Below are 13,496 nucleotides of genomic sequence, written 5' to 3' on the forward strand. Positions count from 1 at the left end.
AAGAGGAACCACAGACATTTTGAAAGAGAAAGTTCAAGTTCAGTTTAAGCAAATTTGACTGTGAGAACCCTGTTTTCAAATGTCAAGTAACACAGTAAGACATTAAAAGAGCCAGACTTGATTTATTTGTCGTTTACAATAAATAAAGGAAGGAGAGCTGCTCTGTGGGCAATATCAATATATTATGTTGTTGGCATTAACACAAATATGACGGCTTCTGCAGACTTCCTCCTGAATTAAGCGGTGGGTTGTGCGCTGTCAAAACAAGAAATCAAACTTTAACCTAATGAGCTACTTTTCATCCGTTTAGTCCCCCCCACCACCAACGATACATTTTAATACAGCCTGATAATTTAGGATATTTTCTTTCATAGCTAAAGATGTTGGGGTTTTGCACAGATGGTCGGATAAAACAAATACATTTGGTTTGGAAATTTGTTATGGATATCAACAACAACAACTATTTTCTGACGTGTTATAGACCAAATGATCAGGCAAATTAACTGATAATGAAAGGGAAGAAGTTATTACTTAAAGGAACGGTTCACCCAAAAAGGAAAATGTAGTCATTACCTACTCACCCCCAGTGTTGATGGATAGTTGGTTGATGGATAAAACATTTCTGGAGCTTCACAACAAAACAGTGTTGCAGCATTCACCTGATCAACTGAAGTAGATGGAGACTTATTTTGAAACTAACTGAAAACCCCCCAAAATGGCCACGTACAGCTTCTTTTGCATCCTCCAAGTCCAGAATTGATTTGAAAAGACATCATTAACGTCCTTCCTGAGCTGTTGAGCTCGTCAACCCACTTCAGATGGTGTGCACAGTAATGCTTGTAGCTTAGCAGCTACAGTGAAGGTTTTGTCTTACAAAAGGGTGTAAATGACATCCTTTCAAATCAATTTGGGCTCCCTGGGCTTCCCGAGACTTGGATCACGCCTGACGAGCTGTGTGGAGCCATTTAATGTCTTGTTTTCAGTTGATTTGTTAGAGAATGCTTCAACACTGTTTTGCTGTGAAGCTCCAGAAATGTTATACGGTACATTCAGACCGAATCGGACTGATCACAAGTGAAACATGGTGCCACACAGAGAAATGTCCCTTGTGTTCCTGCTTTAGCATTTAGCCATGCTAAATGACATGCGTCCTGCTCGGCCTCTGATCTCCGGTCATGCCACTGCCACAGTAGGTTAAGCATGCTGGTCCTACAATGATCGTTGGCATCCACGGATGTGTTTAAAGTGGTGTACAAAGCCAAACTGAGTGAATACACGACACATGATGTTACACTCCACTGTGGTCTCGTGACTCGGACTGCATTTCTCCAAAAGTTGAGTCGGCTTCAACATTTTCGCTGCATCTGGCAGAATTTTTTTGCAGAGCCCCCTGCAGCCATCACCGCCACAGCCGAAACAGGCTCCCCTCATTAAAATATATGGGAAAACACGTGTTTTTACCGCACATTTGATTTGGTCTGAAACAAGCCTTATAGACAAAACTTCACTCTTGACCTTCCATCCACATGGATGTGAGTGTATAATGACTGAATTTTCATTCTGGGTGAACTGCTCCTTTAAAGATACAAGTTCAGTTAATATGCCTCTATCATTTGGTCTATAAGATGTCAAAACAAAACAACTTATGTCCAAAGCCCAAATTGTGTCTGTCCAACACAGAAAGTCTTTGAATTTTCATTGTTGGGTGGACTGTTCCTTTAAAGGAGCACAATGTAGTAATATAAAAGTGACAAGAGGAACTTTAAAGTGTTTGTCAAACAGTCTCCTGATCCCTCTGTTGATGTATAATGACCTGTGACTGCAACAGTAACATCAGTGAAAGGACGGCCAACTGACTGATACCACACAGGTAACACTGGATCTACGGGAAGCGGTGAGGTCCAAAAAAATACACCTGCAACTGCCACTTCCGGAAATCTTCGAGATTTAAGGTCAGTCTGTTTATTCAGTCGTGAAAAAAAGAGAGTTTGTTTGGCATAAAAATCACAATGGACATTTCAAATAAGACAAAAAACAAAATAAAATGTCCTCAATCACAAATGAGCAACATGTAAGGAAAGGGGAACTGCTCTGCGCCACTTTTTTTTTTTTTTTTTTGATGCCTCTCGTGCTAATAGACGATCTCTGACGGGCAGATGGGGGAGGAAAGGGAGAGGCGGAAAGCGAGAGAGCGTGCGCCGCATGACTCACGAGTGCCGAGCGGAGAGAAGTGTCAGGACTCACCGTGTTTCACAGACGGCGGCTCGGACGCGTTAACCGCCTCGACAACAGCTTATATTACACCTAAAACTCAAAGGTAGGGGCGCGCGCTCGTTCCCACCCCCCCCCACCACCACCACCACCTCCGTCAAGTGAAGTGAAGTGAAGTTAGCTCCGGACTGGAAAAAGTTGGGTCAGCGCGGCTCGGTTCGTGACACACTCCTGTTCCGCTCCGCCCCAGGTAAGCTCACACACACACACACAGCAGCTGTGATAACAACGATTGTTCAGTCTGATGGAAACTTTTAAACCCACAGCTCAGGTTTTAATTCACTCCTCGGTGAGTTTGTGTGAAGCTAACCGTTAGCTTAACTCGGTGGGGGAGTTTGTTTTCTTTAGGGGGCTGACCGGTGGAGTTGGGAGACAAAGAGCGCGAGCTGATTTAATGAAGTGTGTAACAATGGTGGCTTCAATAAATCATGTCCTGACCGGAGGACATGGTTAGGTGTCACAGAGGTGTGTGGTTGTTCAGTGGTTTGTGTGTGGTTTTTTTTTTCCAGGTGTATCAGCAGGGAGTTAACCAGCAGCAGCCATGAATCGTAAGTCCCATTTAAATCAGGTTAAAAGTGCATGTTTGTGGTGTTAAACGTGTTTTTTTTTGGCATTTTTTATTATTGTAGGTATGTTTTTAAATATGAAAAATCAATGTGCAGTGAGTGTTTTGATTTCATGCTGCTTTATACTCCAGAGAAGACTTTCCACTTATTCAATTTGGATCTAAATGTTAATTATTTAATCTGTACACACATTTCTCAAGCAGAAATGACAAATATTTGATTGTTGTTTGATGGATGATGCAGTTTTCTTGCATTTCATTACAGTAAACTGAAGTTATTTGGCTTTTTAGAGATAATGAAAGTAATCTTGAGTCACAGCCCTGGACTACATTTATTTAAAAGCTTTAATTACTATACAGATTCAGATTTCAAGTAAAAAAAAATGTGATGTATTGTCATAAATGTAACTTTCCAGCAGGGTAAAGTAATTCAAACTGGTTCAACTCCACCGGATACAACATAAATGTCAGTATCTGTTTCCTAATGAGTATTTTTACTTTTTATACTTTATTGGGCTGTGACCAAAGGGTATTTTTTATTACTGATTTAACATGCAGATTATTTTCTCAAGTAATATATACATGTACTGGAGTGCTGTACCTTTTATATGCTTAATACTTACACTTGACTGCGTTAGAGCTGCAACGATTGGTTGATTAGTTGGATCGAGTATGCTGCTTTTATTGTATTTCATTACAGTAAACTGAAGTTATCTGGGTTTTGAACGGTCACCTCGTGCTCTAGTACACTGAAATATACATTTTTCTTTGTTTTTACTTGTTTTAGAGACCAAAATAATCTGCAGATTCATCGATCAATCTTTAGTGTACATGTATCTGAGTGCTGATTTTACAGACAGAGCAGTTGATTATTTTATAAATTATAATGTTTTGTCATAGATGAAACTATCCAAAAGTGTGAAGTAGTTAAATCTAGCTCCACCTCCACCGGATACAACAATAAAAAATGCATCAGTTATAATAATCGATTTGTTGCATAATGAGTATTTTTTACTTTTCATACATTTTCAGAACTAACATTATTTTCATTATAGATTTAACCTGCACATTATTTTCTGAATTTGGGCTATAAAACATAAGAAAACTGTGGAAAATCTATCCTAGAGCCCAAATTAGACATCATCAAATATCTAGTTTTGTTGATAATAAAGATAATATAATGAAAGTATTTACATTTGCAGGATTATGTGACCAAGAAACCCAGAACATTTTCCCATTTTAGAGCTTTAAACCAAAGATTGTGGCACTTTTCCCTGGAAAAATGCAGGATTTTATCTTCTAGTGGAGTGTTTTTATTGTTTGGTGCTACTACTTTTTACTTCAGTACAAGATCTCAGTGTTTCTTCGACCACTGGTGTGTTCTCTGATTAAGTAATTACATCACAGAGGATTTATAATTAAATAATGATATAAATAATAAGGTTTGTTTCAGTTCCGGCCCTTAATAATCAGATTACCGTGTCCCAACACTTAATATTCCTTCCTCAGCCTGCAAGATATGCAGTTACACAAGTCTCTCCTGGCGGGCGGACGGACTGTGTGCTGAAGATAGAGCCCCTGCGACATTTTTAACATACTTTTTTATCTTCCAGAATCAGACATGGTGCCTCCGACAACAGTCTCCTCCTTTACAAACACAATTGTGACAGAGGGTGAGTACACTTGTTGTTCTTTTTAAAGCTCTTGTTATGAATGTTTACCTCGAGTTCAAGCCAAAAAAGTGTCCTGACATTGTAACCTGTACAGTTTGTGCTGTTTCATGAACACATGTCATGTTTTTTTTGTTCAGCATCAGATGCAGGACTTTTAACATCCCTTCCCACACGAGCAGACACCACCATGATTCAGGGTAACTCCTACACTTTTTTTTTTTTATGTTGCTGGCACACAAACCGGTCTCTGCTTGGACTCACACAGCTGTGAAACACGGCGCAGTTTACTTCCTCTCAGATCCTGTACTTTAGAACAATCTCATGACCTTTTTTCCTTCCTGGTCTGTTACCTGACACCAGCAGTTTAAAACCAATCTACTTGTTTTATTTTTCTTCCTCTCAGTGGTAACAACAGCAGCCCCCGCAAGTATAGACTCCACGATTATTACAGGTAACTCTTGCAGTTTATCCTGAGCGTTTTCTCAGCCATAATATCTCAAAGAGGCATTTTAAAAAAAGATGTTTTGCCTTCTTTTTTCCCAGTGGTTATTGTTCTCATCCTGCTGACGGTAGCAGCTTTGGCCTTCCTGCTTTACCGGTATCTCTGCCACAACAAAGGAGACTACAGGACGACAGGAGAGCTGGCTCCAGGAGAGGACCCCGATGAGGAGTACAGCAACAAGGCGGCTGCGAGCGAAAAGAAGGAGTACTTCATATGAACCTGGTGAAGACTTGAAAAAATGAAGTCCGTGGAAGATTCAGACGATGTAGGACTGTGTTTTTCTATATTTGTGTTTTGAGGGAAGGCCGCTACTCGCTGCACACCGGGCCTGAGAAAAACCTCGTTAAAGATTTTGTTATGAAAAATGCAGAAGAGCACAAGCAAATACCAAAGATAGGATTGTTATAGTAGGAGCGAATATTGATGGATGAGAAGCAGGTGACAGGACAACAGGTGTGTTGAGATTAGCGTAGCTAGGTGTGAAAACAGGTGGTGGGATTTTTAAAATGCCACGGCGCTGTGATCAGTAAAAAACTCAGTGACAATCACAATGTAAAATTAGCCTGTCTGCTACATTATTTATCAGCCATGTTTTTGTTATTCTCTATTAGTATTTGTCATGTTATTGCATTCAGACATACTGTATTCTTCCCCCAAACAAATCTTATAGGAGACGTGTTCTGGGGCTGTTACTTTTATATTGGTTTGCTTTTAAAACAGTGGCCTTTCTTTGCAATACTTTGTATAAGCTAGTTCAAATGATAGTATCCCTTTTAAACACAGAACAGCTGGATATTATTTGTTGTATTGGATTGTGTTATACCTGGTTTTGTTTGCCACACGTGGTTGTTGATGACTTCCATGTTTGAATACGGAAGACAATAAAACTTGTTTTTGGACAAGTGTTATTATACAACCCGACCGCTTACAGTGATCTTTTAATGCATTTTGTATCCGTGATCAGTGCACATAAATGTTTTAGAGCACAAAGTACATGTTACACTGTGTCTGATAGATGCACCTAGCTATAGTTTGTACAGTCCCGCACCATAAATCCCACCATTATTGAGCTTAAGTTCAGTTTTTGTCTACGCTACGTTTGAGAAATGATTAGATGATAAAATACTACAGTTACTCAATATAAGACGACAAACCACAGCTTGAAATGCTGATCATGGAAAGGAATCAAAGCCTGTCTGACACCATCAGCAAAAACTGAATCTGAGCCTCATTAAGGTGTGATTTATCGTGGGCTGTTGGATCCAAATGCGTTTGATGCAATAAACTGGCAACTCGGTGTAATGCTAGGTGATTTTGACAGAAATAAACATCCATTTTTGACTCAATACCTTTTATATCAAAGTGACAATAGTTTAGCTGGGACTATTGGTTCTTTCATACAGTACATATACTGAGGTGATAATGATTTCTGACAAAAAAATCTTTCAGGATTTTGGTATGAAGGCTAAGCAAGTAGAAGCATCCACTAGGTTTATCAAACTATCCATTACCTGTGATGAATCTGGCAAGGAAAATACCACATTTAGTTATAACCACAACATCATAATAACCCACAAAACCCCAGATGTTATCTCAGATCACAATCTTGAAATAAATACCTCCCCTGTTCTGTAACATTGTACAGTAGAGTCCAAAAGAGACCGCCAGTCGAGACACTTCTGTTTTGCATTTGTTTTGAACGTAATGCTGTTTTTCATCACTTTCGTTGCAAATGACAATAACAGCTCAACAGCTGTGAAAAATGTACATGAATTTCATAATATCTCCTCCTGGTGCTTTAATGACATAATGGACTCCACAAGTTCGTGTAATACCTGCAGGCCCAAAAGGATTTTGAAAATCTTTCAGTTTCTGGATCACCAGAATGAAAATCTTGCAGAATTCAGTGGACTGTTTCTTTACTTATAACGTGATAGACAATGTTCATTTAAGATAAAGATTGTTTATGAGGAAAAATAAGCAAACATTAACAACCTAAAATGATCTTAAGAAGGTTGAAGAGATCCAGTTGCTGATGTATTGTCACACTGCACCACAAACTCTGATCCTAACCCAAACTGAAAATGACACACGACCGTACCACACGCGTGTGAGGGATGTGTTGATGTTCTGAGTTTGACAAGCAGAATACTACTTATCCAGAGTCTGTGGAAAATCTGCTGAGTTGTTGCAGGAATCGTCCGCCTGCAGATTCCCTGTAGGCCTGACTCATGTTGTCCCAGCATGACTGGACCGTGTTCCACTGAACATTTACGGGGGCACTCGAAGATTGAGAAAGCCAAACACCGTTTGACGTCACGAGAAGCTCGCTGGAACGCCGTCAAATCATGCCGGGATAACATGAGTCATCAGGTTCTACACAAACTTGTGGAGTCCATGCCAGATCAAGAGCATGCTGTCATTACAGCAGAAAGGGGGGACATACCGAAGATGCTCCTAAATTCATCTACATTTTTAAAAATATGTTACGTTTGACTGAACTTAAGTTGATACGATCATTTTCAAGAAAAGAAAACATTATTACATTTGAAACAAACGCAGAAGTGTTTTTAACTAGTGGACTCATTCTTTTGGACCCGACTGTATATACGAATAAAATTAAACAAACATGCAGCATTTCAAATTTCCAAAATAACCTTTATTCTAAACTTACATTTTAAATTTTAAGTTTAGTATAAAAAAGTTAAGTGCACCTAAGTTCTTTTTTTTTCAAAGTATTCCATCTTTGACACTCATCTCCTTTAGTAATCTTAAAAGATAGAACGTGTACCAAAGTCTACCACATCACTTTAGTACATACATCTATTTTTTACAAAATATTGTAAAGAGAATCCCTGAACTATAAATGTCCATAATCCTTCAACAAAGGGTGATCCATTTGCTGGCTGTGGTTGGCATAGCATCTACTGGTCAGCTGTAATTTACAGTACTTCATATTGCTGGGACAAAGCCACCATTATGCTGCTTTACAAACAATCAGAGCAGAGATGGATAAAAAAGTAAAAACGTAACATTTGTTTGAATAATAAGTTAAAAGCTTTGATAGCTGTGGCCTCTTCCCCAGCAAAGCTGTATGAAATGGCAGCATGAGTGAGAGTAAATGAATACTGAGCCATTTTTAAAAACACGAGTGACACGTCAGTCACGCCCCGGTGTAAGTAGGTCTGCGTATGAGCTGATGAGAGAAGGTTCGTCTCATGGAATGAAGCACATTTCCAGACAGCTGCTCTTTCTGACTTAAATACGGCTGAAATCGCTCGATGTTGGTTGACAGACACAGCTTTTGTTTTTCTGGCGGCCACAGCTGTTAAAACTTGATATGGTGTGTCGGATACCCAGTGACACATCGACGCTACCAGACACCAAAAATGAAGAATATCTACACATGTATGTTCATGGTATCTATACTGACTTACCTAGTTTTAGATACTTTATTTAAGTTTGTAACATAACATATAAGGTAAAGATTGTAAAGAAGTTTTAAACCAGCACAAAAATGTCGTTTTAAATGAACTATGATGATGACAGTGATATAGCCTCATTGAAAACGTTTGCATACACTTCCAGGCTACTGAACAACACGACACATCTTGTTACTTTCAAACTTGATGAATTTTACTATCTTAAAATGTTCAAAAATCTCACAGCTTCCTTTTAAAAAGTCATGAAAACAGAATAAAAAAAAAAAAAAACAGAGAGAGAGAGAGTAGCCCCTTATCTGCAACCACTCGGATTTGCTTAGCAGTGCATCTCAGATAAAAAGTATTTAATCAAATTTTTACATAGCAAAGGTGCAAAAGTATGCAACGACTTAAAGATGCAATTAACCCACATAAAGTGACATTAATACATTAACTAACATGTCAAACTGAAGGTTTAGGTACCAACAATCTCATAACTGCATGATATGTTTGCTTTTAAATTGTGACATTTTAAATTTCAGGGTCACAACCAAACATAAGTGCATCGTCGACCAAATCTTTGGTACAACCAGCTCATTGGTTATACTAACAAATTTATTAGCCTAACTACTCATGTCGATCACTTACATGTGGAGAAGTAATGAAAAGGAAAAAAAAGAAACACTTATATATTCAATAAAGTCTCCTCAACCTTTAAAAATGTTGCCTAAAAACTAATGCTATCACAAAGGTGACGTTTTTCTACGGTGAATAAATACTTTACCAGATGTTACTCGTGTGAAAAGACAAAGAGAAAACAATGGAGAGTAGTTCTTGAAATCTGCACAGTAAAACATTTAGTGTATAAACTCTGGGTATCCGACTGTGAAACAGAAACAGGAGACAAAAAAAAGCTAAAATGTTACACCAACCACCCCTTCCCATTCAACTTACTATTTGGATTTACTTTAAATTTTCTTTCCTTTAAGTTTACTGAAGTTAATTTGCTTTAAATAAGGGCTATCCCCAGTGCTCTTTGGCACTTGACTATGTTCATCTACAAGTTGCCCAACAAGGTACAGTAAACCACTTTAGATATTGCATGAAATCTTTTCTTGAATTATTTTGCTTTTGCTTAATTTATTTAATTTACAAGTGATTTTAAAGACAACAAATGTGTCAGATTGACAGTTCACTGTGCGACAAATTTCATGTGGTATTTTGGATACTGTGCAAGTACAAGACAATTCTAGCTAAAAAGCATCCAAGATGCTTAATCTTTTATTTTTTTTGTGTATAGTCGAGATGTAATTTCTCATGATCATCATACTGGTATTTACATGGAAATGTTACACATCTATTAATTCAACTACACTAAAAGTTTTCAAAAAAGACAAATGGAGATTTTTTTTTTTTAACGCTCTCACTGCAACTTTGTAAATGCATTTCACTTTTACCATAAAGCAGCTAAACTATATGATGCGGGTCTGATATTTCAACATTTCATTTACGTAGCTTTACAGGTATACAAGTACATCTTATTTGTGATCCATTCAATTAAAGGAGACGAGGTCTCATGAGCAAATACAGATGCCTGAAAGAGGTCCATCAATCTGGAATGACCAAAGAAGTTAGACCCAATGGAGAATCATGGAATGAATTCTACAACATTAAAAATTTGCATTTGTCCGTTTGTCCTCATTAATTTGATCTCTAGGTCAGAAGTGGAGTACTGTACCTTTAATGAGGGCTCTAAAATATTACATTCCGTTAGGTGATATCAGTATTGTGGCATGGCCAAGCAGCCTGAAGAGGGAGGCATATGGGATGGGGGAAGAACTGGGGCTTCGTTTGGGACGGGGACACGGTTTAGGCATGGAGGAGGACTTGAGGACTTGCTGTTACCAGATGGTATAACCTCCACTGGATCCACCCAGGAAGAAGTTATTCTTGCGCTGTGTCATTAAGACATTGGCACCCTGCATGGCAGCCAGCTGAGCTGCGTTGGGGGGATGTCCAGGAGGTGGGGGCTGGAGAAGGTGAGATACAAGCAGATTAGTTTTAAATTTGATACATTCTGTCCTTACGCATCCACTGCATCTCAACAACAACCTAACTGCAACAATTATGTCTTCTTTAAAAAAGGTGCAATATGTAAGAATTCATACTTCAAACGCACAAAGGGCAACATATGACCAGAGTAGCCGCTTACTGCTGCTAACTCCAGCTGCTGTTAGCTAGTTAGCTCAGTTATCCAAGCCAATAATAGTCCTGTAAGTTTACTCTCTCTGAGATGGGGAGAACGGGCTGGTCAGCATGCTAACTTCAGAAGACATTTCCACAATTCAAAACACAGATGCCTTTGACTTAGTGTCAGAACTGTTATCTTCACGTTGTGTTGAAGTTTTTAGTACATTTTTAATATTTTAAACTGGCAAAAGTCAACTGACCATCCCTGTATAGATTGGTTCCTTCTAGGTCTTGTTTTCACTGTACTATCTGGTTTACTACTGGGCAGGATTTTTTCTGGAAAAGCGAAAGGAACAAAAGGAAGGAAACTTGTCTGTCATTGCGCAACTAATCCAATACAGGGAATGGCATTGTTTTTACTGGGGGCTATCACTAGGTAATGGTGGAAGAACTGGAATAACTGTGAAAACTCTACCCTGAAAAAGAAAACGATCCCCGCTGATGGAGGAGGCAAAGAAGGCGACGAGGGAGGGTGATAGAAACGTGGTGGTGTTGTGTCAAAGTCTGTTCCCCTGTTGATATGCATTTCCCCTTAAGACATTCTTTCCACTAGATCAGTAAGTAACAAAACCTGCCTACGTAATATACTTCCATGTTTTACTCTGACTTTTCATAGCACTGAGATAAGGATTTCTAGGTCAAATTGGGATTCTTATGGTTGTTTTTTGCTTTGGACAATAGCCAGGCTGCTAGCGGTAGCCATGTTGCATGTTACTGCCAACAGTAATATCACAGGCAAATGCTAGGAGGGGTTGAAGATAAAAACAAGTCGTCTATTTCTGCTTTAAAGCAAAATTCTTATATATTGCACATTTAAGTCAGTGAACTCAGTGGATACTCACTGGGATGGAAACACTGCTGCCTGCTGTGAAGCGAGCACCAGCATCAAAGCCGCCATCCACCATCACTGTTGAACCAGGGGGGTAAACAGCTCCCATGGGATAGTAAGCCATGGGGACATTCTGACCCACCGGCCCAACAGACATATGTGGCTGCATGGGCATGAACACCTGAGCACCAGGGTAGGGAGAGGACATCTGTGGCAACTGACCAGGCACCTGAGGTGGAAGCACATATCTGGGCTGGTATATCTGCAGACACAGAGATGAAATGACAAGTTTAAAACCGTTAACATCTGTTTGCTGTGGGTATTAATTGTGTTATCGTATGACAAATAAATGTAATAGTTACCTCAGAATATGCAGGTGGTGTGTCTGTGTAAGGAGGTGCCTGAGGAGACATTTGCATAGCAGGAGGGTATACAGGTGCAGTGCTCTGCTGAGGGTACACAGCCTGCTGTGGATATGAACCTGCAAAACAACATTTTACATTTTAAGCAAATCCTTAAGTCTTAACAGTGACTGACAGAGATCCAAGGTAAAGTGAGTAATGCTGTAAAATAATGTTGTGAAATCACAATTTCTTAGAACAAAACACAACATGTGATAGCGCGCAAGACAAAGATGTTATATTTACTGTCAGGATAAAGCAAAAAATACCATATTTTCAGCATTAATAGAAAATGTTTTAATAATCAAATATGGACAGCAGAGAAATTCAGCACATATTGGGACCATAGGTTAAACTTATTTTATGCTCTGACAAATGTTAAGGATATACAAAGTTGGTCAATTATTATTTTTTCAGGGCCTGGGTTTAAAAACAGAATTTTTTTTTTTTTTTTAAATCATAAATCATCAAGTAAAACTCAAAAACATCCAAATAGAGCTGAAACTATTAGTCAATGATTAGATTAGTTAATTGCCAGGAAAAATATATTGGCTGATCGATTAATCTTTTGACTGATTTTTAAAGCTAAAAGAAAAAAAAAAAAAAAAAAATGAAAAAAAAAAAAAAAACTTGGTTCCAGTTTTGTCCATTTTTTTTCAGGTTTTCTTTGTATCCTTGTCGGACGGAACAAGTCTCTAAGGCACCGCCAACATGCGGGGATCAATTTGTGCTTGTAGCCGACATTCATCCGCTAACTAAGCAATTAGTTGAGGGGGGAAAAAATCGGTTGATTAACCGTTAAATTAGAAATAACTGTTATTTGCAGCCCCTACGGCTTAAGTGCATGGATGTATGGCTAACAACAAAAGATCCGAGTGTGTTCAAAAATGGTGCATGTAGCCGAGTATAAAAATTGAAAAAAGATACATTATGTACAAAATACGCGTACTGCACGGTTTAATCTCAAGTAACGACGAAAAAAACGACCGTACGATTATTGAAGCGGATTTCAGATTCTCATGCATGTAACCAAAACAGAAACAACATGTCAGCTTCGCCTTTAAATCTGCCTATGTTGAAGTGAAGCTAGCTAACTGAATATGTGACCTGGCCACAAAAACCGGGGTTATGTAAGGTGACAGTGGATTTAACTGTTCATTATTGACGGCTGTAGTATTTTATAATTAATCTAGATGTCAAAACTCGACGTGTTTGCTACACTGTCATCAAAAAAAGCGTCCGTTTATTGCCACATACGTAGCTAAACGTGAAGTCCGCTTCAAATAGCCATAACGGCAGGTCTTCATCTTTAGTTATAACGTCAGCGTCGCAGAGCGAACAGCTGACTTATTACCCAAAAAACGTCTGGAGAAATACCTTTGTTGTTCATTGTTCTGGACTGATCCGGAGACTGAGGAATATCAGATTTAACGGAGCTCTGCGTGTCTTGTCACGGCCTTAAAACTGGTTACGGCTTCACAATCATTCACTTCCTTGTTTTTCAGCTTCTTGTTGTTGTGGAAGTGGTGACGTCAGCCGTTCTCTATCTGTGGTACGACGCACGGTGGTTTGCGTGCGCGCGC

The 13,496-nt window shown here is 38.9% G+C and overlaps 2 protein-coding genes across 2 annotated transcripts; one reads left to right on the plus strand and one right to left on the minus strand.

Annotated features, from left to right (window-relative positions):
* Window positions 1–2,157: 2,157 nt before the first annotated feature.
* Window positions 2,158–5,927, plus strand: LOC311264557 (uncharacterized protein). The gene is made up of 6 exons (XM_084365523.1): window positions 2,158–2,461; window positions 2,781–2,819; window positions 4,450–4,509; window positions 4,647–4,706; window positions 4,913–4,960; window positions 5,053–5,927. The coding sequence occupies exons 2-6, from the start codon at window positions 2,813–2,815 to the stop codon at window positions 5,226–5,228; spliced, it is 351 nt and encodes a 116-aa protein (XP_084221649.1). The 5' UTR covers window positions 2,158–2,461; window positions 2,781–2,812; the 3' UTR covers window positions 5,229–5,927.
* A 1,721-nt stretch (window positions 5,928–7,648) lies between these two features.
* dazap2 (DAZ associated protein 2) lies at window positions 7,649–13,441 on the minus strand. Its single transcript, XM_084365522.1, has 4 exons — window positions 13,291–13,441; window positions 11,875–11,993; window positions 11,526–11,774; window positions 7,649–10,463 (listed from the first exon to the last, which is right to left on the minus strand). The coding sequence occupies exons 1-4, from the start codon at window positions 13,301–13,303 to the stop codon at window positions 10,335–10,337; spliced, it is 510 nt and encodes a 169-aa protein (XP_084221648.1). The 5' UTR covers window positions 13,304–13,441; the 3' UTR covers window positions 7,649–10,334.
* Between the last annotated feature and the right edge of the window lie 55 nt (window positions 13,442–13,496).

This window comes from Pagrus pagrus (genome assembly GCF_965226575.1).
Source record: "Pagrus pagrus genome assembly, chromosome: 11".
NCBI classification, from domain to species: Eukaryota; Metazoa; Chordata; class Actinopteri; order Spariformes; family Sparidae; genus Pagrus; species Pagrus pagrus.